At 48.9% G+C, this 27,380-nt stretch overlaps 2 protein-coding genes across 5 annotated transcripts in view; both read right to left on the reverse strand.

Moving 5' to 3' along the window:
* Positions 1-23,714, reverse strand: part of LOC125439826 (T-lymphocyte surface antigen Ly-9-like) — a 109,628-nt gene extending 85,914 nt beyond the window's left edge. Inside the window, exons 1-5 of one of the 4 annotated variants that reach the window (XM_048509105.1) lie at positions 23,549-23,714; positions 23,138-23,422; positions 21,651-21,755; positions 21,447-21,538; positions 20,156-20,197 (exon numbers count right to left, since the gene is read on the reverse strand). In XM_048509105.1, the coding sequence (XP_048365062.1) occupies positions 20,156-20,197; positions 21,447-21,538; positions 21,651-21,755; positions 23,138-23,422; positions 23,549-23,672 (648 nt within the window). In that variant the 5' untranslated portion in view covers positions 23,673-23,714. Of the gene's footprint in view, positions 1-16,762; positions 17,598-20,155; positions 20,198-21,446; positions 21,539-21,650; positions 21,756-23,137; positions 23,423-23,548 lie in introns of those variants that run through there. The other 3 variants (XM_048509095.1, XM_048509122.1, XM_048509113.1) reach the window with 3 other exon arrangements.
* Positions 1-27,380, reverse strand: part of LOC125439818 (SLAM family member 7-like) — a 273,063-nt gene that overhangs the window by 171,330 nt on the left and 74,353 nt on the right. The window lies entirely within an intron of this gene.

The following is a 27,380-nucleotide window of genomic DNA, read 5'->3' on the forward strand; positions in this document are numbered from 1 at the left end:
TCGATCTCTGGCTACCAATCTTGATCCTCCTTGATCTGAGATTGCAAATGCCTTAACAGGCCAGGTGCTCGGGAGCAACAGCCGCAGAAGGCCATTGCGTTCACATCCTGCCTGTGAGCTCCCAAAGGCACCTGGTGGGCCACTGCGAGTAGCAGAGTGCTGAACTAGATGGACTCTGGTCTGATCCAGCAGGCTAGTTCTTATGTTCTTATATGTTCTTAACCAACATTTTTTGCAGCAGGTCATCTCAAAGTCACCATCGCATGATAGAACAGGCCCCAACACACAAATCTGAACACACCCAGGGCCCCCCAGTTTAAACAACATTGAAAGTGATGCTATTTTTTGAAGGGGGGAATCCACCCCGAAACAGCATCACTTTGAAACAGCAGGGCAGCCTGGAGTCCGAGGGGGCTACTGCTCACAGCAAAGAGACTGGGGAGATTTCTCACCTGTAACCCGCAGGTGAAAGGTATGTGGTTGTACTTCTGCATTTTCAAATCTCATGTGAGCTGTGTAGTTTCCGCTGTCCTCTTTCTCCAGGCCCTTGATCCGCAGGGTGGTCTCATTCGCCTTCTCCAACCGCTGAAGAAATCGGTCGCTAGGATTGGGCCGCTGCCAACTCCCCTTCGTGAAATCTGCTATCACGACGGGGGGACCGCTTTCTGACCGGAATTCCCACTCGATTTTGGTCACTGCTTTTCCAGGGGGGATGACGGCTGGAAGCAAGACTGATGTGCCCACGATCCCATCCACGTGGCGCCAGGCAGGCACCTGTCGTGGAATGCTCCAAGTACCTTCACAAAGGAAGAGAAAGCAGAACATGAAACAGCACTGGAGGGACAGATGATGGCCGGCGACTCTGCCCCCCTTTCTCCTCCTCCCCGATTGACTGAAGTATTTCTGCCTGGCTCCAGGGCTGGCCGGGAGAGGTTGACTCCTGATCTCCTCTGCTTGGCTGTCAGGCCGCGCCATTCGGCATGTGGCATGCGGCATTCAATGACAGGATCCTGCCTGGCGCCCGCTGACAGGTTGCGCCATTATCGACCTGCCAGAGCGCATGTCTCCAGATGTGCAACAGCTGGGCATGCTATCTCCGCAGCCCCAAGGCCATGGGGCCTCTTTTCTTTTGTTCGCATGTAACTAGTCCAATAGAGCTTACTGGGTACTTCTTTCTATCACAGGGAGTCACTTGCCTTCCCCAAAACAATGTGTCTGCATTACTGGTCTTTCTCATGCTGATATTGGGGGAATGCAAAGGTGGGGGCTTTTTGGGTTGAACCAAACTGTAACCTTAAGGTAAGTTGTTGTTGTTGTTGTTGTTGTTGTTGTTGTTGTTGTTGTTGTTGTTGTTGTTGTTGTTGTTGTTGTTGTTGTTGTTGTTGTTGTCAAATAGCTGGTTTCCTACTTTTGATGTACTTGAAGAACTGTTTGTTGCTGGTCTTGATGTTCGCAGCCATGCGTTCCTCATAATCCTTTTTAGCCTCCCTTACAGCTAACTTGCTTCTCTTTTGCCACCATTTGTGGTATTCTTCATCAGTTAAGTTGGACTTCCATTTTCTAAAAGACATCTTTTTTCCCCATATAATTTCCTCAACCTCCCTTGGTAACCATGGTGGCTTTCTTTTGGACTGGGCGCTGCCTTTCCTAACCTGCGGGACACATTCCAGCTTTGCACCCTAAGCCCTGCCCCCAATAGACATCAGTCTTTTCTGCCTTCTGGGAGGGGAGGGAAGAAGGGATTGGGGGGATAGCAGTGGGGGGGGGGTGCCTGCAGAAAAATTGTATCCGGGAGCCATTTCCTCTTGGTATGCCTCTGCTCCCCCAAATCACAACAATCTGACTTCAGGATTGGGGCAAAGCTTCCGCCCTCCTGGGTCCTTCTTGGCACGCTGGGAGGCAAGTCAGATTTTGGGCAATGCTCACCTGAGGACTGACGGTCCAGCAGCAGCAGCAGCATCACCCACCAAAAGCCACGGATCTCCATCCCTGCTCTTTCTGCCCTCGCCCGTGAGGAGGGCTGTGGTTCTGCAAAGCCTGTCTCTTCTGGCACAGTCTTCAGGTTGATATTTCGCCCCCCAAGACCACAGCCTCAACCACAGCAGTTTCCTCTGCAGGCCCCTGAACACCTCTGCTCCGTCTCACTTCCTGTCCACTGCAGACCAAAAGGAGAAACAATTACTTTGCCTGCCTCACAGTCCCAGCATCATGCCCCATTTTTCTTGATACTGGATGGCCATCTGTCAGGAGTGCTTTGATTGTGTGTTCCTGCATTGCAGGGAGTTGGACTTGATGGCCTTTCTAGTCTCTTCCAACTCTTGGATTCTATGATACTGCAGCCCCCCATTTCCTGCTAGAGGCCTGTATGAAATCTCACAAGCTGGCTGGGAATCTTCTGATCTCTGGTCCTTGGATTTCTTCCCTTTCCTTCACTAGTAGGTCCAGGGCAGTTTCCAACATCTGATAAAATATGAAACATTATAAATATCTTTAAAAATAACACTCTAGAACTACCATTTGAAATTAAGATGTAAACAACATAAAACTACCAGAGGCCCTCAGTCAATTTATACGTGGTTCCAACCTTCTGTTGTATTCTTACTATTTAATTTAGCAGGTCCACAGCAGATGGATTGGGGAGGGGGTCTGGTGAAACGGGCTTGCTTTTGGCTGGCAGGCCCTATTTTGCACTCTGCACTCTCTCAGGTGTTGCCAACTTTCCCAGGGGAGGGCTACCTTTCTCTCTGGGTATGCTGCCACCACCTGATCATTTGAGGACTGCCTGCTGGGGAAGATCAGGATTCCCAGCTTCCTTTCCAACTGCGAGGCCCCTGCCTCAGTTTCCCCTTGGTTCCCCTCTCCTGGGTTCCACAGGGTAGACTGGAGATCCTGGAGCAGAAACTGCTCAGCCTTCCTCTACCTCCTGTTTAAATAGCGTGTCCAAGACAGTGGGATGTACATGGTACAGAGAACTGTCCTCCACATCTAAGGTTTAAAAAGTATTTATTAAAAAGAAAGTGATTACCATATGTTTTAGCACAGCACCAGATTTAGCAAGGGTTTCCAAAGAAAAGGCGATATAAACGCAAATCCCCTGCCACTATTGCTAATACATACCCTACCTAAGAGATGGTGGAAAGCAGGGTAGGTCCCTAAAGCTTAAAAGATTGCAATTTGCAAAGAACTCACATTACTCGGCTGAATTAATGGCCCAGAAAATGGCTGCTGCCATCCACAGCTCAGGCATGAGGTCTGTGCTCCATCAGAAGAACGAAGCGAAGAGAACTCTCCCCGTCACTCCAGCAATTTATCAGATCCCTGCCGCCACCCTCCTTTGACCAGGTCAGGCGGGGTCAAGATATCATTTCCCCCTAGGTTAGGCAGTACTTCCTGATATAGCTCTGGGATTTCTGTCCTCCAGATCTATGGTCCCTAATTAGAGAAGGGGAGGAGGCAAAAAAAAAGAAAAAAGAAAAGGGGGGGAGCCATTTCTCCACAGGGGGGAAGGACGGTTCTGATTCTTTCAAAAATAGCAGCCCAGGCCAAGGCCACAGATTGAGGCACCACACTGTCCAGAGGATCCTGAGGCGCTTGATTTGTTCCCTTACATTGTCCATCCCTGTTCACAAGAACCTGCCCTTCCTCTGGAGGCAAGGGGGCAAATGGCCCAGGCGGGGTCTTCTCTGTGCTGGTGTAACCTCTATGTTAAGAATAGGATGACCAGAAAAGGGGTGGAGTCTGAAAGAAGCAGAAGGTTGCAGAACTCATGAGGTTGAAGGAAGCGAGGCTACCCGGCTGGGACCTGGATATGTTACTATAAGCTCTTAGCACCTTGTTTAAGGATGTATTGTTTCAGGGCTGTGTGTGTGTGTGAATGGGTGAGAGTTCTTTTGGGGACCTTCATCATCTCAGATCCAGTACACCAAACTTCTGGAGTTTCATGAGCCAACCACTTACAGGAAGAAATGGACTTGGCATTATCGGACTGTAATGAAAGGGACTTGAAATGAAACTGAACAGGCCATGCAGAACCCACAAGCTGAGGTTACAATGGCACCCCGTGTATTCTTGTCCCCACCTCTCTGCCTGGGGCTTATGTAACCCCCATGCTCAGAATGGGTTGACCCAGAAAGGGGTGGAGGCTCAAAGCAGCAGAAGGCTGCAGAGCTCATGTAGTTTGGAAGAGACGAGGCTACCAGACTCGGACTTTGGTTTGTATAAGCCCTTAACACCTTGTTAAGGGTTTTTTTATGTTTGTAATGGATGAGAGTTCTCCTGGAAACCTTCATCATGTTGAATCCTGTTCATCAAGCCCTTGGAGTCTTCAGGAGCCAACCCACTTGCAAAGAAGAATTGGACTTGGCAGTATCAGTAGACTGTAAATATAAGGACTTGAAAATGTTCTTATGTTCTTATGTTCTTAAAATGCAACCTGAACAGGACCTTGAAGTGTGATGTTAAATGTTGATGTTATATGTTAAGAAAGTAAACCATTTTGTTTTTTAAAATTTGTTGTTGCAAACTCATTCCAAGTTCTGCCCCACAGAACCCACAGATAGAGGTTACACTTACTCTCAAAATTTGGCATCACATGAAAACATTATTTGCCCAGCTCTTTCCCCCCATATAAACGATTCCATTCCACCTTCTGTAGGATTTTCCTACTGTTCCTTTTTATTATCCTGCAGGCTGCAAATCAGAGTAATGTGAATTGGCCTGCAATTACTTTGGGACCCCATATACCCCTTCGAGAGCTTTACTCTTGGCGACGTCTAATCTGTCAGTGGTGCCTTGCCCTAAAATGATCCAACCTGGGGGAACTGTCTGTCAAGTGAACCCTGAGCTCTGTGGGATCTTGTGCATTACTGCAGACCCTATAAGACAGAGATAAACCACAGTGTGGCCTTCACCCTCCCCTGTTTCCTCCTCCTCCTTTGTTATTGGTGTTTGGAATATGCTGCCGCAGGAGGTGGTGATGGCCGCTAACCTGGATAGTTGTAAAAGGGGCTTGGACAGATTTATGGAGGAGAAGTCGATCTCTGGCTACCAATCTTGATCCTCTTTGATCTGAGATTGCAAATGCCTTAGCAGACCAGGTGCTCAGGAGCAGCAGCAGCCGCAGAAGGCCCTTGCTTTCACATCCTGCACGTGAGCTCCCAAAGGCACCTGGTGGGCCACTGCGAGTGCTGGACTAGATGGACTCTGGTCTGATCCAGCAGGCTCTTTCTTATGTTCTTATTGGCAACATGCCCTTCTAATGTATAGTGTGATGCTAGACTCGGCCATGCTCCCGAGACAGCATCTTCGGGATAGCACCAATCTAGGGATGCTTAAATTATGATTGTATTTTAATGTGAATTGTGGTTTTAAACTCAAATATTTAATTGCCAGTGTGATGTATTTGTTAGAGGGCCAAACTATCATCTAGGAAGTCTGAATTTGAACCCCTGGTCTGGAGGGTGACCTTGGGCCAGCCTCTCAGCCTGGCCTACACTGTCGTGGAAACAGAAGGGCGTGAGGAGAATTATTTTGGCACCCTGACGCCTTTGTTGGACAGATGGGACCAAAGGTAGCCAAAAGGGCACCGGGACTCCACAGTTTGATGGCTTAATTTAAAGGCAGAAGAGGGTGGAATGGAGGGGGCTGGGGGCTGTGGAGGGGGGCTGGGAGAAGGGGTGTGGAGAGGCATAGCAGAGGAGACGAGAAGTGGGACGGGCAGCACTAGGTGAGCTCTGGCTTTTCTTTTTGGAAGGAGTCCTGGGTTCAAGGTTCAGGAAAAGAGATTCCACCTAAACGTTAGGAAGAACTTCCTGACAGCCAGGGCTGTTTGAAAGTGGAATTCACTGCCTCGGAGAGTGGAGAGTCTCGTTCTTTGGAGGTTTCCAAAGAGAGTCTGGATGGCCATCTGTCAGGAGTGCTTTGATTGGGTGTTCCTGCATGGCAGGGGGTTGGACTTGATGGCCTTTGGGGTCTCTTCCAACTCTATGATTCTGTGCTTCTATGATTCTCCAATATCCCCCCCTTTCTCCAATTTAAATCAGATGTATTATATTACTCAATTTCGTGTCCTCTGGTTTTATAATCCAGTGCTATTGCATTTTATTTGTTGTATATATTATCCTGTCCTCTGTGACACTTTTGCCTAATTCTGCGATCCACCATGAATCTTGCTGAGAAAGGCGGACAATCAATGAAGCAATTGAATGAAGTAAACCTCCACAAACAGCCCCAGAGTGAATGAAGACCACCCCACCCCCCTGCATGGCAATCCCTTCGTGGGAGACGTGTGTGTGTGTGTTGGGGGTGGTGGTTCTGGTCTCACCAAGGCTCAGAAGTGGGGGGACCAAACATTTCCCCCCCCCCAGTAGCTTTCCAGGGTGGTTGACTGGAAATAAGGATGAGCATTCAAAGGGGGAAAGTAAGAGGCTTCCAGACACGTGTGGGGGTTTTCAGTTTGGTCAGTTTTGGAACCAGAAACCAGGCAGGGTGTGTGTGGAGTGAATAGAGGCCAAATGTTCCTAAAGAACCCGCCCTTTACCCTCCAACTGCACATAACTTCTTAAGGTTACCCTCTCGTTTAATGATGTGGAGTGCCATTCCAGGAGGCCCCGGGCCCACTCGAGGGCAGCCCACGCCTGCTGATCACATAGCAGCACATCAGATCCACACAGAATCATACAATTGGAAGAGACCCCAAGGGCCATCATGTCCACCCCCCTGCCATGCGGGAAGACACCGTCAAAGCACTCCTGACAGTTGGCCATCCAGCCTGTTTAAATCACACTCTGAGGTAGTGAACTCCACTGACAAACAGCATAAGAACATAAGAAGGAGCCTGCTGGATCAGACCAGAGTCCATCTAGTCCAGCTCTCAGCTACTCGCAGTGGCCCACCAGGTGCCTTTGGGAGCTCTACCAGCCCTTACCACTAGGAAGTTCTTCCTAACATTTAGGTGGAATCTCTTTCCCTGCACCTTGAATCCATTACTCCTTGTTCTGTCTCTGGAGCAGCAGAAAACAAGCTCACGGTCACGGGCTGACTGTCAAGGACGGACAAAAGACAGGGTGCAGCTGTCAGAAATTTACTGCAGGTTAAACACAGGCCAGAAAAGTCTCTTAAGGCTCCAGACAAGACACTGGTTAGATTTCAGTCTAACAAGCAGTAAGCCAGCTCACCAGTCCACCAGGTCATCAAAATCCAGAAACACAAATCCAAAGAGCAGGTTCAGGGGGCAAAGTCCAGCGTCGTTACCAGAGAGCAGGCTTCTCAGAGCAATCCACGGAACCATTGAAGTGCCGAATTACCTTCTGCAAAACATACAGCTGAGGGCTCTCTTTTATCAGTGTGAGGGCAGGAATGCTGGAGGCAGTGCTGCTTCAGGCAGCTGGCTCTGCTCGTAACTTACAAATGATGAGCAGTCAGTCGAGCTGACCATCTGACTGAGCTAATTCAAGGTGCAACTGTTGCCAACGCTGCTCTAAAGGGGTGGGTGGACCAGGAGGACTGCTTGCTTGGGGTGCTGAGGGTGGACTCTGAGGAAGTCCTGGCTCCGAGGGTCCCGCAGAGGACTCTGGATCAACAGAGTCCACTATAACATCTGTGGACCCACCGCCCCTCTCTTTCCCTGTTTTTCTTTTCAGGAGATTTATTAGTGGGACGCCATCGATATATTTGATGTTAGAACGCTGCATTTTAATGGGGTTGGGTTTTAATATATAGAGCTGTCCTTTAATGATTTTCATATTTTGTTACTACTGATTTTATTGTGCTCTACTATCTGTTGTTCGCCGCCCTGAGCCCTCCGGGGGAGAGTGCTTATAAATATAATAAATAACAATAACAACAACAACAATAATAATAATAATAATAATAATAATAACAGCAGCAGCAACAACAACAACAACAACAACAATAACAACAATAATAACAATAATAATAATAACAACAGCTGGCTCATCCTCTTCTGCTCTCAGTCCTCTATTCCTGAAACATTCCTTCACGGGGGGTGGGGGGATTCAGAGGGGTGTGTGGTAAGCAGCTTTAGTCTTCGCTTTCCGCCCACTAACTTCCTTTCTTCCCCATGCTGGTCTCTCTTCTGCCCTAGCCTTTGACCTGAGCGCATGGTCAATGGCAGCCTGCCTCAGTAGGACTTTCCCACTGTAGCATTCTCTCACCTGCACACATGTGATGGTGCGTTAGAGCGCCCACTTGTCGTAGGAAAAGTAATTCTTAGATTAGGATTTCTTCCTATCTACCTCTTAACCTGAAACAAAGTTATGGACTGGAGATGCTTGAATAAATGTAAGTTTTACCTTTTATATTTATCTCTTGGGAAGTTTCTATAAACTGCTCTCACGCACACCACTGGGCTGATACATAATTCAACTAAATCTAACACAGCATCACTTTTAATGGTTTTTAAACTGGGGGCCCCAGATTCTCCCTTAAAGGTGGATTTAAAAGGAGAATTTGGGCTCTCTAGTTTAAATACCATTGAAAGTGATGCTGTTTTTGGGTGGATTCCAGCAATCCTTGCAATGTTGTTTAAACTAGGGACCCCAGAATCTCCTTTTAAATCCACCTTAAAGGGAGAATCTGGGGTCTTCAGTTTAAACAACATTGAAAGTGATGCTGTTTTCCCCAATTGGGGGGACTGGATACAACACCATAAAATGTTTTCATAGCAGTAATAAAACATGTTGAAAGCATTTTGAAAACGTTTTCAAGAATTTTATTTCTGCTGTGTGGCATGGCTCATTACTGTATTCAGATTTGTAAATTGGGGCATGTTCTACAATGTGACGGTGACTTTGAAACGACCTGGTGTAAAAAAATCATTGTTTGGTCACGGTGGGAGAGAGAGGCTGCCCATGGGGGGTGGGGCGCAAAATTCAGATGTCGTCCCTGGGCTCCACTTCCCCCAGATCCGCCTCTGCTGAGCACTCTGCTGCCCTTTTTGACTGACCCAGAAACTCCAACCGGTGCAAAATGCAGCTGCCTGAGTCCTTACTGGACGCACATGTCTCCAGTGCCCCGACAGCTCCAGCATTGATTTCCAGTGGATGACTGAGTCAGGTCCACAATTTGGTTCTAACTTTAATGCTCTGAGTCGTCTAGGGCCTTCGTATCTGTGGGACCCTCTCTCTAAATACACCCCAAGAGAGCCCCTCTGGGGCTACTGCTCACAGTAAAGAGACGGGGAAGATTTCTCACCTGTGACCTGCAGGACAAAGGATTGTGGTTGCACCTTTTGAAACCTCACATGAGTTGTGTAGTTTCCGCTGTCCTGCTTCTCCAGGTCCTTGATCTTCAGGGTGGTCTCACCAGATTTCTCTAACCGCTCTAATTGGTCACTAGAATTGGGCCGCATCAGCTGCCATTCGTGAAATCTGCAATCGTGAGGCCCGGGCCACATTCAGGACAGAATTCCCACTCGATTTTGCCCAGTTCCTTTCCTGGGGTATGATGGCTGGAAGCGAGACTGATGTGCCCACGATCCCATCTACCGGGCACCCGGCAGGATCCTGTCCTGGATTGCTCCGAGTGCCTTCACTGCGGAAGAGACAGCAGAACATAAAACTGCATCCAAGGGACAGATCCTGAATGCTGCCCCCCCTTTCTCCTCCTCCCCGATTGACTGAAGCATTTCTGCCCTGCCTTTGGTCAAGTGCTGCCTGTCACCAGGACTCCGCCTCCTGATCTCCTCTGCTGGGGGCACAGAGTAGAGCGCTCGCTTGGTGATTCTTAAAATATTTTGCTCTTTTGACACATGACTGGGCTCAGGGGCGTAACGAGGCAAACTGTAGCCCTGGGCAAAACCTGAGTTGGATGCGCCCCCCCCCCCCCCATGGACGGCCACTCCACCACAACCAGAAAAATTTTGCACCATGATATTGGTGCGTGCAGGGGGTGCACTTTTAGACATATCAGCACCAAAATTTCAGCATATCATCAGGAGACTGTCCTTATGCTACACCCCAAGTTTGGTGAGGTTTGGTTCAAGGAGTCCAAAGTTATGGACTCCCAAAGGGGGTGCCCCATCCCCCATTGTTTCCAATGGGAGCTAATCCCCAAATTGCGTGCCCTATGCAGCCCTTTGTCTGGAGTTAGGTCAAAACTCCTTGGAATCAGCTGCTTGGCTGAGGGCTTTTAGTTTCTGGCTGTAAATTCATTTTCTCTCGGACTGTAATTCCCTGGTCCACCGTCTGCTCTCTGACACCCATTCCAACCCCTGGTTTTCCATAATTGAAGAAAAAATGGCCTCTATTGGACTGTCAGTGGATTCACTTTGCCCTTTGTCCTATTCAGAAGCTTATAGAAAATTAAAAGGTCAACTATTGGATAGAGAGTTCTCTACCCTAATCACCGCAGCCAAGAAAACATGCCCCCCCCCCCCCGTATTTTTCTCTCTCATTTGAACGGGGCCACTTGGCACACTACCTGTATTGCTTAATAAACCCTGCTCAAAGGAGAGCCATAATGCTCGCCAGGTTTAATGTTATGCCTTCTGCCTTGTTACATGGCAGATTTAATAAGCAAGAAAAGGCTAAAAGATTGTGCCCATGTAATGATGGATCAGTTGAATCTCTGGCCCACCAATTACTACACTGTCTCAGATTCAAGGCAATCAGATCCAAGTTTGTGAATCTTACTCCTTTACATTTACCAGATCTCCCTGATTTAATTAGATGACACTACTTGTTGGACAATCCTAGTCCTTCTCTCTGTATGATAGTGGCAGACTTTCTCCAGGAAATTACTAAACGCCAGTAGATTTCCTTCGACCCAACATTTATTTCCTGTATTGTATATGCTTTTTAATCCGTTTTTATTATTGTTGTACTGTTGTCTATGCCAATAAAGGCTTGCAATGGGAGCTAATAGGAGATGGGGGCTACAGTTTTGAGGATCCATAACTTTGGCCCCCCTGAACCAAACTGCACCAAACCTGGGGGTATCATCAGGGAAGTCTCCTGATGAGACCCTGAAAGTTTTGAGACTGTGCCTTCAGAAATGTGCCCCCCAGCCTGCAACCCCCATTGACATCAATACAGAAAACTCAATGCAGAGCAAAGATTCTTGGGCAAATTTCTGGGATGTTCCTGAAGGGGGCACATTTTTGGATGTATCAGCACCAAAATGTCAGGGTATCATCTGGAAACTGTCCTGATGGGACCCCCCCCCCCCCCAAGTTTGGTGCAGTTTGGTTTAGGGGGTCCAAAGTTATGGACCCTCAAAGGGGTGCCTCATCCCCCATTCTTTGCTAAGGAGATGGGGGCTACCCTTTTGCATACCCTTTTGGATCCAAGAATGCGCCCCCTGCAAGAACATCCCGAAATTTGCCCAAGAATCTTTGCTCTGCATTGAGTTTTCTGCATTGATGTCAAGCTGGCTGGAGTTATGCATGGCTGGGGCTTACATTTTGAAGAACACAGTCTCAAAACTTTCAGGGTCTCATCAGGAGACTTCCCTGATGATACCCCCAGGTTTGGTGCAGTTTGGTTCAGGGGGGCCAAAGTTATGGACCCTCAAAACTGTAGCCCCCATCTTCTATTAGCTCCCATTGGAAACAATGGGGGATAGGGGCACCCCGTTTGGGAGTCCATAACTTTGGGCTCCCTGAACCAAACCTCACCAAACTTGGGGGGTAGCATAAGGACAGTCTCCTGATGATATGCTGAAATTTTGGTGCTGATATGTCTAAAAGTGCACCCCCTGCATGCACCAATATCATGGTGCAAATTTGTTTTGGTTGTGGTGGAGTGGCCATCCAGGGGGGGGGGGGGGCGGCATCCAACTAGCCTAAAAACTGCCCCCCGCAGGCCAAAAATGGAAAACCACTAAAAATACCCAAAAACGAACCCAGCATTTTGATGCCCCCCACAAGGTGATGCCCTGGGCAGCTGCCCACCTTGCCCAATGGGCATTATGCCAGTGACTGGGCTATACTTAGAACGGGAATGGGAATATCAGCTCAATGCATGGCAGCTGTGAAAAAACCCAGTTCCCGGGCCAGGGCAGGCAGAGCAGGGATGGAGGTCCTGGACTTTTGGTGGGTGCTGCTGGAGCTGCTGGATTGCCAATCCTCATGTAAGCTTAGCCTAAAGGCCAGCCAAAGTCTGACTTTCCTCCCAGCATGCCAGGAGGGGCCCAGGAGGGCGGAAGCTTTGTGATTTGCGGCGTAGCTCCAAGGGGCCGAGGATGGGGGTGAGCAACGCACCGGGCGTGCGCCCCTGTGGGGGTTTGGCGAGGGCATTCCAGGGGCGTGGCAGGGGCGTTCCGAGGAGGGGGCATTCTGGGATGGGGCAGAGGATGCACTGCTCTTTCCCCCTTTGCTACGCCATTTGCTGCATCCTCAGCCTATTTGCCTCCCCCCACCCCCACGCGTGCAGGACTCGTATCGTATATCGTGTATTTATAGACCACCCTTCCCCGACAGGCTCAGGGTGGTGCACGACAGCATAACAACACTAGTAATTATAACATCATACAGCAACCTCAAAACACAATATGCAAGCAGAATCAATAAACGTAGCATAATAATATAGCTTCAAAGTATAAGCATTATAAACAATAGTAAGCAGAACATTATAAGAACATATCACTGCAACAATAATAAACCCAATAATTAGGTTTTATGCCTAATAAAGGTTTTGGATTTGGATTTGGATTTGGAAAAGCAGCATCAATAACTATAACATCATATTAAGAGGCAACAATAACATGATCAACAACTAAAGAGTAAAAATATATAATGCCGACTTTCCCCTACAGAAAAATACAAGACCTAGAAACCAACCCCCTTTAAACTACAGGTGTGCTAGCACAAAAAACTTAGCCCAGTGAGTAGTCTAAAATACAATATTTTATCACTGAACTAAACCTAGCAAAGCCAACTAAACATAACACTAGCACAACAAGAATTACAACGGCTCCTACATTCCTGCTGGGTGACCTGGGGCTAGTCACAGTTCCCTCTGAACTCTCTCAGCCCCACCCATCTCACAGGGTGTTTGTTGTGAGGAGAGGAAAGGGAAGCAGCTCCTCCTCCTCCTCCTCCTCCTCTTCTTCATCATGATTAAATCACCCACACTTGAGCTTTGTTCCTGGTTGTAAACGCTTAGCAGTCTGGGTTCGGTGACTTGTCTTGCTGTCTCGTGAACCTACGCCATACCTGTTGGGTTCCCGCCTGGTGGAATGGCCTCCCCCACTTTTATTCCACAGAATGACGAGAGAAAGATGAGAGAGGCCACCTTTTTATCCAGGAAACAAATAGGGTTGCAGCTTCAGGGCCTCTGAATTCCTTACCAGATTTCCTCCCTCCCTCCAATTCTAATCGGATGTATTATATTACTCAATTTCATGTCCTCTGGTTTATAATCCAGTGTTATTGAGTTTTATTTGTTGTATGTATTATTCTGTCCTCTGTTACACTGTTGTGTAGTTCTGCGATCCACCATGAATCTTGCTGAGAAAGGTGGACAATCAATGAAGTCTCGGGACGAAGCAGCGTGAACATCCTATAGGACGTTTATGAAAGCCTATGAGATGGCGACGGAGGCGAAGAGGGCTTTCTTCTCCTCCTCTCTCGTGTCCCTTTAGCAGAGGGTTCTACAAATCATCAATTGGCTATTAGCTGTGAGGCTTTTATGAGCTTTTTCGCAGATAAAGTTGCGTCGCTCCGCCAGGACCTTCCTGCCACCTTTGCTACAATGAGTGAACTGGAGGCTCCCTTGCCGTCTTCCGGCCCTTGTTTGGCCCAGTTTTCCCTGCTCTCTGAAGCTGCTGTTGACAGAGCCTTGGCTGCTGTTGGACCTACTACCTGTCCTCTGGATCCGTGCCCTTCCTGGCTGATTAAAACCTGCCGGGAGGAGCTACGACCCCATCTGTTGAATATTATCAATAGCTCCCTTGAGCAAGGAGTCTTTCCTGGTGGGTTGAAGGAGGCAGTGGTCCGCCCACTCTTGAAAAGACCATTGTTAGATCCTGGAGATCTGGCCAATTACCGCCCTGTTTCGAAACTTTCGTTTCTGGGGAAGGTAATTGAGAGAGTGGTGCTGGAGCAGCTTCAGGGCTTCCTGGATGACACATCGGCTTTTGATCCCTTCCAGTCTGGCTTCCGTGCTGGGCATTGGACGGAGACGGTTCTCATCGCTGTCACGGATACGCTCCGTAAGCAACTTGACCGAGGCGGATCGACGCTGCTGGTGTTGTTAGATCTCACCGCATCGTTTGATGTGGTCGATCACGACCTTTTGGCCCACCGCCTGGCCGCCTCTGGGGTCCAAGGCACTGTCCTTCAATGGATTGTCTCATTCCTCCGGGGGCGGAGTCAGCAAGTGTGGTGCGGGGACCAAGCTTCCCGGAGGTGCCTGCTTCATTGCGGTGTGCCTCAGGGTGCTTTGCTGTCCCCACTGTTATTTAACATCTATATGCAATTCCCTCTGCTCAGTGCTGGTGCGGAGCTTTGGCTGATCTGTCATCAGTATGCTGATGACACCCAGCTCATTCTGCTGATGGAGGGGGGAGCTGTCACTGCCCCTGCGGCTCTCCAGCATTGTTTGGAGGCTGCTGCTGGCCGGTTGCAGCAGAGCAGGTTAAAACTCAATCCATCAAGACGGAGATCCTTTGGCTTGGCTTCGCAGGGGAGAGGTTGGGGATTTCTGGCCGCCGGTGTGGGAGGGGGTCACATTGGTGCCGACTCCTCCTCCATCCGCAGGTGCCTGGGGTCCACCTGGATTCGTCTGCTTTTTCAATGGAGACCCAGGTGGCCCATATATAACCTCAGGCTGCTTTTTTCCATCTTCTACAGGCCCAACGGTTGGCCCTTCCTCTCTAACACTGTCCTAGCCACGGTGATCCATGCAACGGTCACCTCCAGGCTAGACTATTGTAATCTCGCTTCTACGCTGGCCTCTCCTCTTGCTTGATCCCTCGAAATTAAAACTGGTCCAACATGCGGCGGCTCATTTGCTCACACAGGGCCCCCTTTCGAGAGCATATTCAACCTGTGTTGCACCACCTGCATTGGCTCCTGGTTGAATTCCGAATCATCTTCAAGGTGTGGGTGTTGACCTTTAAGGCCTTGCGCGGCCTGGGACCCTTGTACCTTCGGGACCGCATTACCCCACACATGTCCCAACTCAACTCCTGCGCCAGCAGAGGCACAATTTTACTGGAGGTCCCCTGCCCCTCAATGATGCGGGCTGCTTCCTCCACTCGGCCAGGGGCTCCTTTACGACTCTTTGTGCTAGCGTCGGGCCTGGTGGAACACTCTTCCTCCAGCTGTCCGGGCCCTGCGGGACCTTGTGGATTTCCGCAGGGCCTTTAAGGCTGAGTTGTTCCACTGGGCCTTTGGAGAGACCGGCCGCTGAGGGTGCCCCTGCCCTCTCCCCTTTACCCCCATGGGCCCTAATACCATCAGGACCCATTATTTCGCATTAGGAGGGTTTCATAAGGGCGCGGGTGATGCTTTAAGATATGACTGTTGTTTTAATTATATGTATGTTTTTAGCTGATGTTTTATCTGTACTCCGCCCTGAGCCCTTCGGGGATAGGGCGGAATACTAAATTTAAATAATGATGATGATGATGATGATGATGATGATGATGAACCTCCACAAACAGCCCTGGAGTGAATGAAGACCACCCCACCCTCCTGCATGGCAGTCCTTTAGTGGGAGACATGTGTGTGTGTGTTGGGGAGGGGGTTGTCTTTTCTGGTCTCACCAAGGCTCAGAAGCGGGGGGACCAAACATCCCCTCCCAGTAGCTTCCCAGGGTGGCTGAGTGGAAATAAGGATGTGCTTTCAAAGGGGGAGGCTCCCAGACATGTGTGGGGGTTTTCAGTTTGGTCAATGGAACCAGAAACCAGGGGTGTGTGTGGAGTGAACAGAGGCTATATGTGCCTAAGAATCTGCACTTAACTTCTAAAGGTTACCCTCTTTTTTAAATCATGTGGAGTGCCATTCCAGGAGGCCCCAAGGGCAGCCCACCCCTGCTGATCACATAGCAGCACATCAGAGCCACACAGAATCATAGAATTGGAAGAGACCCCAAGGGCCATCCAGTCCAACCCCCAAGCCATGCGGGAACACACAATCAAAGCACTCCCGACAGTTGGCCATACAGCTTATTAAAAAACCTAAGAAGGAGACTCCACCACACTCCGAGACCATGTATTCTATTGTCGAACAGGTTCTTCCCAATGTTTAGGTGGAATCTCTTTTCCTGCACCTTGAATCCATTACTCCTTGTTCCAATCTCTGGAGCAACAAAAACCAAACTTGCTTCCTTTTCAACATGAAAGGATTGATTGATTGATTGATTGATTGATTGATTGATTGATTGATTGATTGATTGATTGATTGATTGATTGATTGATTGATTGATTGATTGATTGATTGATTGATTGGTACTAAAGCTTGGCGGTTACAGAGAGGTTCTTTTCACTTAGGTTTCAGAGACGTTGTTGGCACTTTAGTTTCACACAGACACACGCAGGTGTCTCTTCAGAGAAAGGTTTCACTTTAAAATATCAAACGCCTTTACGGACAGACGCTTGGGTCTTTCTTTGCTGTACTCCTCACCCCACTGGAATCAACACACACCCAGTCTTATGCTCCTGTGAGATTCTCTGGGCATCCAAGCCTCCTCTCCCACTGTCCCAAACTGGCTAAACTAAGCACTGGACTGGGCCTCCCAAGACTGGTGTTGGAACTGGGGTAGGGACAGGACTCTTGTGGTCTGGACAGTCTCACTGTCAAGCCTCTGACTGGCGGGTCCCTTTCCGCCAGCCTCAGGGCCTCCACCCTCTAGCAAGCCTCCTCAGCTCGTAGAGTTATCTGGATCCTGACAGCTAACACAGCTGAGTCAGAATCCTCCTCTCTCTCAACTGTCAGTTTCAGACCCCAAACTCTGACTGATCTTCAGTCTCGACTGCTCTCTGACAGACTCTGATTAGAACTGTTCTCACTCTAAGTGCTGCAAGCACACACTAGCTCCCCCTAGCTTTGGCCAAACATTATTGGACCTTTTCCAACCAATCAGGTGGGTTCTTTGCTTGTGGAGCCTCTTTCTTTACTCTGGCTGTTGCTAAGGCCTTCTCCATTGGGCCTGCTGTACGCCAGCCCTTCAGGGTGGGGCAAGTTCGTTACACTGCCCAATCCCCAAAGGGCTCTGGGCGGTGAACAATAAAACAATAGCAACAGAGTAATATACAACAAATCCAACAGTACAATAAAGAATAGATTAAAATCCTATTAAAAGGGCAGCATGCCCCGCCTTCCACCAAGGAACGAATTTAACACACTTCTTCTCTAAGGTAGGTTGGGCTGAGGAACAGTGATTTGCGAGGCTCACAATAAGTCTTCTAGTTGAGCAGGGATTTGGTCAACAATATCCTGTACATCTCACGGGCTCTTCCCTCCAGGACTGGGCTGAGGTGGGGCATGTCAATGTTAGGGAAGTCAAGTTCTGGCAAAGGCATCATCTTTCTTAGCAGGGGTCTTGCAGTGTATCATAGTAGCGTACCAGAGATTTTACAGTAGGCGTCACCGGGGGAATCTCTGGCAGGCATGGAGAGAAACGGTCAGGATCCTGGGAAGGAAAAACACATGCACTGTTTGTATTCTGCACCGTTTTTGGCAAAACAACCACCACCACAACAGAGAGTCATAAGAATATATAAAATGTCCTGCTGGATCAGACCAGAGAAGGTCCATCTAGTCCAGCATCCCGTCTCACATAGTGGCCAATCAGGTCCTCCGCAGCTCCAAGCACGGGGCACGGAGGCCGAGGCCTTTGTAAGAAAAGAGACTCTGCTTTTGTTCTTATTTGAAAACAAAGTTCCTGGTCCTTGTGGCTTGTGGGGACACGTGTGAGAATCACCTGGTAAGATCCTGACAGCTGACAAAGGGCTGAGTGAGGTTCCCAGAGATCAGGACCAGGAGGTCAGAACGCTGCACACAACGGGTGCACAAAGGCAGGAATAAGTTATGCAAAACTAGCAGTAAAACCCGTTGCACAAACAAACACAACGTGCTCTAGAAAGCTGCTGGTGAAATAACTGCGCCAACCCTGCCTGCCTTTCCTCTCCACTTGGACCACCTCCCCAGCTCCTCCCTGATGCTCCCCCTCTTCCTGGATGCCTGCATTGGCATGCAAAGTTTAATGATAGACACTGGGGGGGGGGGTGACCTCACCTGCCTTTTCTCTCCCCCCCCCTCACCCCAGGTCACCAGCTTCTTCTTCTTCTTCTTCTTCTTCCTCCTCCTCCTCTTCCTCCTCCTCCTCCTCTTCCCAGATGCCTGTATCACCATGCAACAGTTAATGGCGCAGGTGCATTTTAAAGGCGCATCCTAAGATCAGGGAAGGCACCTGGCTTGTGGGCGGCATCTTTGTTGCCATCAGGTGAGTGCAGAATTCAACTGCCAGAGAGTTCTTTGGGCCCACTTCAGTCAACAACCTGGTCACAGCATCTGTACAAACTGTAGCTTCTGCACAGTCTCCAAGGACAGCCCTGCACACAATGCATGGCAGTAATCTAATCTAGTTTATCCAACGGGAGTACCAGGTTCAGCACCATCAAGCTGTGAAACAGCTCCTTGACGGGGAGGGCAACCCCACCCAAAAAAGGGGTATCTGTTCCCCAGTCAGGACTTTCCCCCACCAGGGGGACTTTTGCAACTAACCATGTGGATTTCTGTTTTTCACTAGCAACAGTGAAGGGTCACAGTTTCCCTCCCATCCCATTTTATTTGTTTACGTATTTACAAAATTTAAAACCTGTCTTATGGCCCTGATCGGGGTCATCAAAATAGCTAGCATGTTCAAAACATCCAAAATAAAAACACTATGTCAGACTACGCAGAGAAACCATTGAAATCCACAAGCACATGGACAATTTCAACAGAAAAGAAGAAACCATGAAAATGAACAAGACTTGGCTACCAGTGTTGAAAAACACTAGAGTCAAGACAGTGACTAATCAGATCCACCCAAACACAGGATGACTATAGGTAGTAAACAATCAAAGGAACAAAGGCCAGGCTACTTCTATTCAGGTGCCCTCACCTATTGACCTTGCTATCTTCATTGTTACTCACATGCTAATGGGTGGATCCCACTCAACACATGATAAATCTAGCTTGCTAACTGCACCTTTTACTTTTTAATAGACAATGGTTCTTCCCCCGCCCTGGACACTACAACAGATTTATATACTCCACTTGCTTTTTCTACTATCAGATCTTCTGAAGATGCCAGCCACAGATGCAGGTGAAACGTCAGGAGAGAATGCTGCTAGAAAATGGCCATACAGCCCGGAAACCACACAGCACCCCAGTAAAAACACATTGGTATAAAGTACCATCAAGTTGCATGTGACTTTAGGCCCTCCAGTAGCGTTTTCAAGGCAAGATCAGGAATTAAGAGTGTGCTGCTGGGGGTGGGGGAGGATGAGGAGAGAAATGATCTTGCCTCCCAGGCGGGAGACATGGCAGGATCAAATCCAGAGGCGGAGTGAGCGGAAACTGCGCCTGAGGCGCATGTGTGCCCTGCATCCAGTGGTGGGATTCAGCCTATTTGCAGCAGTTTGGTAGAATGGGTAGCTAATTTTTTTCTATTTCGGAGAACTGGTTGTAATCATTGAAATCCACAAGCACGTGGACAATTTCAACAGAAAAGAAGAAACCATGAAAATGAACAAAACTTGGCTACCAGTGTTGAAAAACACTAGAGTCAAGGCAGTGACTAATCAGATCCACCCAAACACAGGATGACTATAGGTAGTAAACAATCAAAGGAACAAAGGCCAGGCTACTTCTATTCAGATATGCCACCACTGGAAGTTCGGAACCGGTTGTTAAATTATTTGAATCCCACCACTACCTCCTTCCCATGGATTAAGCAGTAGATCTAGATCCAATCCAAGGTATAGTCTAAACACAACTCCAGATTATTTTCAACAACACCAAAGTGTCATTTTGTTAAGTTCCTTTCTAGATTAAAAGTGAATGTTTTCTCACTTCATTTACTTTTTAATAGAGGGATTTGAAATCCCCATCTCACATTTCAGCATTATTGATGAGATTGTGAGGTTGTTCTCAGTTTGGAAACAAATAATTTGGATAAACAGATGCTGGAGTGCTAATTACCTGTGGATCCTGTAACAGTTTTGCTTGGCTAACCCATTGAAACTATAAGGAATGTATATTTGGAAATTGTTGGAAATTTATAACAGCAGTAAAAGCAGAGATTAGGTGAACAACTGAAATGGTTAAATGCACCCATTACGGGAGATTTAGGGGTCCACTGGGGGGAAATTGGTGGGTCCACTGAGCCCTTCGGGGGAGGGCAGTATACAAGTTTAACAAATAAATAGACAGACAGACAGACAGACAGACAGACAGACAGACAGACAGACAGACAGACAGACAGACAGACAGACAGACAGACAGACTAATAAAGATGATGAAATTGAGGCCAGGAAGATAATCTTCTTAATGATAAACCTCTTAAGTTGCTAATCATTGGAATGTAGAAAAACTCCATCGTTAGCTGTGATGTGACTTGGTACGGTTGCAGAATGGCAGAAATTGGAGATAGAAGAGCCAAGGGAATCGTCCATCACAATGAGTATGCCGTGTCTTTGATTGGGACGTTCGCAGAGCCATCCCAAGCGGAGTTGCATCCTTCTCATTAAAATCAGTATGCTTAGGAGGGTGTAACTCTGTCTAGCACAGCACTGCCTGCGCCCCTGCTGCAGTGGTGCCCGCCCCACAAAGCCCCCGCCCCACCCCGGCCATGCCTCCTCCTGGGGCGTCACCCCCCACCCCTGTTGGCGCTACACCACCGATCAAACCAGAAATGAGCTGATCATGACATTTTGTGATGGCTCTGTAGGAATAAGTGTAAGGATTTTTCAGCCTCATTTCTGCCATATTTTAGCAATTTTAATAATTTGGTGCTCTACTGGTCATTTCTAGTTTTTAAAATATGTGTATATTTGAAAGCTTTTTGACAGTCTAATCCTGCCAGAGAAGGAGGTCACATCATGTGTCAGATGCGTTGGCAGATGGTTCACCTGGTAACACTTTAAAAATACATTTCAGTTGACTCAACAAAGTCAGGTTTCACGATGGAACGTCTGCCTGGGCATGGAGAGAGATGGAAAACCCGGAGTCTGTCCTGCCAGGTGTGTGGAGGGGAAGAACCATTACAGTGACCCGCTCAGTTCCCTGCCTGACCCGAGAGGCCTGAGGCGGCTACTGGGTGACCCTCCATGGACCTACAGAGGGCAGGCAGAAGACCCCGGATGAAGACGGAGAAGGGGCAACACCTAGAAGAGCAAAGGTGGGAAAGGAGGTCTGTATGTGTGAAGGGGTTCATCCAGGTCGGCCAGCAGAAACACGGGGCTGCTAGAGGACAGCCCTGGAAGACGCTCACCTGTTCATCATCACCTTCTGGGGGGCTCCTCCTCTTCTGCACCTCCGCATACTCGGGAGGGGCTCTCTTCTCAGGCTTCGTCAGGGGAGAAGCTGCAGAGTTTAACAGGAGGGAGGTTATTCTGTGGCCTGGAGGGGATGGACCAGAGCAGGAAAGATGCCCCCCCTTAACCAGGCTGATGGGGGATGAAGAGAAACTCCCTACCTTTTGGGTGTGACCTTTTCTTCCACAGCCAAACCCCCACACCTGCAACCAGGATAAGAAACGCCACAAGACCAAGGATCCACACGTACAGGGGTTGACAGCCATCTGCAAGGAAGAACAAATTGGTCTGGGAATCTGCTGCAAGCAGCCCCCTCCCCAGTGACCTCCCTTCAGTGGGTGTCAGCTGCCTCCAGAGCTGGGGGAGGGACGAACCATGACAACTAGTCTAATTCGCTGGGCTTGGGCGACACCAAAGGCCCTTCCAGCTGGCCCGGTCTTCTTCAGCCATGGGCAGCTCTGGCTGGGAATACTTTTCTGGTTTGCATCAAATCACTTTAGGCAGTTTTTTTTTTTTTAAGAATTCTGCAAAATTATAACTCTGAGTTTTGCTGTTTTAAGATCAATTTTCAAACCCAATTATGTGTATTTCAGGCCACACCAAGCAGATCCTATGCAAAATGGAAAAGGGTTGGGGCAGAGGTGTATCTAGGCAAACTGGAGCACGGGGACAAAACCTGAGTTTGGCCTCCCCCACCATGACCAAACAATGATTTTGGCACCAGCTCACAAAACACCTCCCATCCCCAGCAAAACATACATGGCTCTCTCCCCACCAATTCTCTTTCCTAATTTTGTCCTCACACCATGAGGTCGGTTGTTAGACTGAGAAACAGCTCCAAGCTAGTACAAGTGGGTATTAAGCTAGTGAATGTCTCAAAAATCACCCCAGCAAAACATTTACCAAACAAATGTCAGCATCATCTCTCACAAAACACCTCCAGTGGAATCCACCCCCAAACAGCATCACTTTCAATGGTGTTTAAACTAGGGAGTCCAGATTCTTCTTTTAAACCCACCTGAAAGGGAGAATCTGAAAGTGATTGAAAGTGATGCTGTTTGGGGGTGGATTCTCCCCCACCCTGAAACAGCATCACTTCAAATGTTTAAACTGGGGACCTCACATTCTCCCTTTAAATCCAGGGGTGGATTTAAAAGGAGAATCTGGGGAAATTTGGGGGGTGCCTGCAGTCAGGGGTGCAATTGTTAATCTAGTAGCACCAAAATTTCAGGGTATCTTTAGGAGACTCTCCTGATTATACCATCCAGGTTTGATGAAGTTTGGTTCAGGGGGTCCAAAGTTATGGCCCCCATCTCCTATTAGCTCCCATTTGAAAAAAATGGGGGATGGGGCACCCCATTTGGGAGTCCACAACTTTGAATCCCCTGAACCAAAGCTCATCAAACCTGGGTGGCATCATCAGAAGAGTCTCCCAAAAAATCCCTGAAATTATGGTGTTGCTAACCCAAAAACTGCACCCCCTGTAGCCCAAAAACTGAAAAAACACTAAAAAAATACAAAACACACACAAACGAACCTGAATTTTTTTGCACCCCCTGACGTGACCAAATGGGGGTGACCAGCAACATTTGACTCCCTATATCCCCATGGCAGATACGCCCTTGGTTGGGGGCAAAATATTCCTCACCTTCACTCCGGCAGATGTTGGCCAAGTCCAACGAGGCGCTCTTCTGGTCAGCGGGGTTGCTGAGCAGGCAGGTGAAAGTGGAGTCCAGGGAGTCGGGCCGCCAGGAGACGTGGAGATCCGCGTCCGAACCTTCTTCCGGGACACCCGGCTGGTCAGAAGAGTTCCCCCTTTCCCAGGAGACCTCAATTCCCCCCTTTTCAGACCCCAGGCAATGCAGGGTCACGTTGCACACCTCCGCTGTCCTGGAGACCAGGTGGGGGCGTATCTCTGGATCTGGGACAGGCTCTGCTCAGAGGGAACAAAAAGAAATGAAGTGAGGTACTTTGTTCTCCGTGGAGGAGGGTCTCTGAATTGGCCACTCTGGGGCCATTTCTGTGCACAGCTTCAGGAGAAACAGGCAAAGACACTCACCAAAGACAGAGAGGCGGAAGGTCTGCCTGTGAACCTCTCCAGAGGCAAACACAACTCGAACCCTCAATGTACAGCTGTCCTCCTTCTCCAGGGCCCTGATCCTTAGTGTGGTCCCATCCGCCATCTCCAGCCGGTGCCCGAACCTCTCCCTGGTATCTTGCCACTCCAGTTTTCCATCCTCTAGTTCAGCGATCAGCATCTCTGGACTAGAACCTGCTTGCAAAGTCCACTCAATCCTGGCCACTGTTTTTGTTGGAGGAAACCGGAGAGGAAAAGAGATGGATCTTCCCAGGATCCCATTCACCTGGACAGGTGGATTCTCTGCTGGATTACTTCTGGTGCCTGCATCTTCATTATTTAAGGGGGGAGGAGGGAGGGAGAGAGAAGAAAACATTTCAAGTGAAAGGAGAATTAGTGCTTCTTCAGCATCAATCAGACAGGGGGGACGGTGGTGGGGGAATGAGGACACCCCATCTCAAAGAAGAGAACCTGTCACCTGGCTTGGCCAATAAAAAGTTAGTCATAAACTAATGAAAAAACATTAATGACAATTCAGAAAGAAAAAAGGATGTCGAAGAGATAGACAAAGTGCAGAGAAGGGCAACAAGGATGATTGAGGGACTGGAGCACCTTCCTTATGAGGAGAGGCTGAAGCGTTTGGGACTCTTTAGTTTGGAGAGGAGACGTCTGAGCGGGGATAGGATTGAAGTCTGTAAAATTGAACCAGGGGGCATCCATTGAAAATGCTGGGGGGAAGAATTAGGACTAATAAAAGGAAACACTTCTTCACGCAACGTGTGATTGGTGTTTGGAATATGCTGCCACAGGAGGTGGTGATGGCCACTAACCTGGATAGTTTTAAAAAGGGCTTGGATAGATTTATGAAGTCGATCTCTGGCTCCCAATCTTGATCCTCCTTGACCTGAGATTGCAAATGCCTTAGCAGACCAGGTGCTCAGGAGCAGCAGCAGCAGAAGGCCATTGCGTTCACGTGCTGCACGTGAGCTCCCAAAGGCACCTGGTGGGCCATTGCGAGTAGCAGAGAGCTGGATTAGATGGGCTCTGGTCTGATCCAGCAGGCTAGTTCTTATGTTCTTATGTTCTTCAAAGAGAGATTCGAAGGCAACATGAAAAAGTCGCCTCCCAGAAGGCAGAGAAGACTTTTCCCAGCCTTTCTCCAGCCAGTCTTTTCCCTTTCAGGGGGGTGTCTCCTCACGAGCATGCGCGACTCGCTGCTCCCTCACCTTTCTTACCCGGCTGGCTGCCCAGCGGTGTCCTCAATGGCATGGCTGGACCCTTTCCGGTTGGGCTCCCGGAGGGCTGCGCTCCTTCCCAGGGCAAAAGTGCAGACAGAGACCTGCCTATCCCTGTGGTGCCTCTGGTTCGCCCCCTTGGGGAATGGCGTCTCCTGGGGGGCTGCCCCGGTGCTCTCTCCCTGCCAGCTTCAGGACAGCGGTGGTGCGCTGCCCGGGCCCCCAGGACCAGATGGCTGGAGACAGGAGACCCCTGGGCTGCTGCCCCCTGCCTGTATTGGGGTGTGGCTGTCGTGCTTTGCAAGGTGATGGGAATAGGGAAGGAGCTTCTGCAGTCCTCGGACACCTTCCTCAGGAGATGTGCCCCCACCTTCTCACCTTGCAGCTCCCTCCTGCTGGTTTCCCCAAAAGAGCCCCCCTGTCAGGACAAATGTCTGATCTACAAAATCTAAATGACAGGTGTCATATGACCACCTCTGTATGACAGCCTCAGTAACTTGACCCCTCCATCTCTGTCCCTCCAGCAAGTTGCTGGGGGCACTGCTGAATAGACGGATGGATAAAGGGGGGGTGCAGAGAGCTGCTTGTCCCCCAGAGAGCTCCTTGTCCCTCAGGAACAGCTGTCTGTCTCCCCCCTCCGCTCTGCAAGGCTTTACTTTCCAGCGGTGAGAAGCTCCAAGATGGCCCTTTAGAAGAGATGCACCCTCCAAGCCCGAACCCGGCAGCGGATCGGGGCTCTGGCCACAAACGGGTCTCCGTGGTGCCGCTGGGCTGTGACTTGGGCCAGCCTGGCTCCTTGAGAGATGCTTTTTCAGATGGGGGGGCAACTTTTGGCCCCTCGGCTTGGCCTCAGCCTCACAGGGTGCCAGACGGGGCAAGAGTCATGTGACCCCTTTGCTGTGAGAAGATGTGGGGTTGTTGGGCTATGCTTTGCTGTGCTGACTTTCTGTGTTGTATTGTAAGGTCTCTCTCTCCCCCACAGTATATTATCTGTAATCTGTAACCTTGGAAGCTGGAAGAGTTGTTCCAGTGAATCTCTACTTGTACTCTTTCACATGTGAAGCTGTGGTGTGTGTGTGTTTAACACTGTTTGATATATCCAACTGTTCTGAGGGGCCAGCTCAGACCTGTCTTCTGTTTTTGTCTGTCTCAAGCTGAATAAATCTTTGATGGAATTCAACTGTTGGATGGTCTGATGCAGGGGAGTTCTGACATTAAGACAGTGCCCCACCGTAGCTTCTTCGTCTTGGATTGGGGAGTCGGCCAAGAGTTCAGTCCTTCCCATATAATCGGTTGGGCCGTGGCCTGCCAATCAGCCAAAATCCAGTGGATTACAAAATCGTACAATGGGCTGTCCCTGGGGAGAATGAGATCACTGGTGGCTGGTACAGTGGATTACAAATCGGATCGACTATCAGACCCCGTGGGGGGTCCTGTCACTGACAACTGAGTGCAGATCCCAGGGAAGACCAACGCGCCTTCCAGTCACACTATGCAACCCTAGTGCCCATCGGTGAGGAAATAAACTAGATAGCCAGAAGCAGTGTCACAGGGCCCAGGCATGGAAGGCACCGTTTGTGGGCACCGTAGCCGGAGGGTTGTCTGACAAGGAATCAGAACCCATCAGAACCCGAGTCAAATGTGGAACCAGAGAAGCCGTGGGCCACGGAAAAGCAGGACTACGAAGAACGATTCATGCAGATGGCCCACGAGATGGGATGCATGCACACGAAGCTCCAGGCTGCGGAAGGACAGCTACTCCAGATTACTAGTAACCTTGAAGCAGGTACCTCTGCTGGAACCCAAACTACCACCCAAACAAGAACTGCACCAGTGGAAACGGTTCCTGCGGGCCAGGGGCAGCCACAGCCGATTATGCCCATAATAATAATAATAATAATAATAATAATTATTATTATTATTATTATTATTATTATTATTATTATTATTATTATTATTATTATTATTATTATTATTATTATTATTATTATTATTATTATTAGGGTGCTGTGTGGTTTCCGGGCTGTATGGCCGTGGTTAGCCAGCTCCACACAAACACAGGATGACCACAGACAAAGGAAATAAAGGCCAGGATACTTCTATTCAGATGCTCCCACCAGTGACCTGGCTATCTCCATTGTTACTCCCATGCTATAGACTTCATTGTTACTCATACTTCTATTCAGATGCCCTCAACTATTGACCTGGTTGTCTTCTTTGTTACTCACAGACAATGTTTCTTCACCCACCCTGGACACTCCAACAGGTATATATACTCCACTTGCTTTCCCAACATCAGATCCTCTGAAGATGCCAGCCACAGATGCAGGCGAAACGTCAGGAGAGAATGCTGCTAGAACACGGCCACACAGCCCGGAAACCACACAGCCCCCCAGTGATTCCGGCCGTGAAAGCCTTCGACAATACAATAATAATAATAATAATTACACAATATAAAACATCATATAAAATCACTGAACCCGAGAAACCCCCCCCCCCCCTTACCTACGTCCTTGTCTGTGACCCTCAGGACAAAGGTCTGTGATTGCACCTCTCCGTCTTGAAACCTCACACGAGCG

This window comes from Sphaerodactylus townsendi, linkage group LG01, assembly GCF_021028975.2.
Source record: "Sphaerodactylus townsendi isolate TG3544 linkage group LG01, MPM_Stown_v2.3, whole genome shotgun sequence".
Lineage (NCBI taxonomy): Eukaryota > Metazoa > Chordata > Lepidosauria > Squamata > Sphaerodactylidae > Sphaerodactylus > Sphaerodactylus townsendi.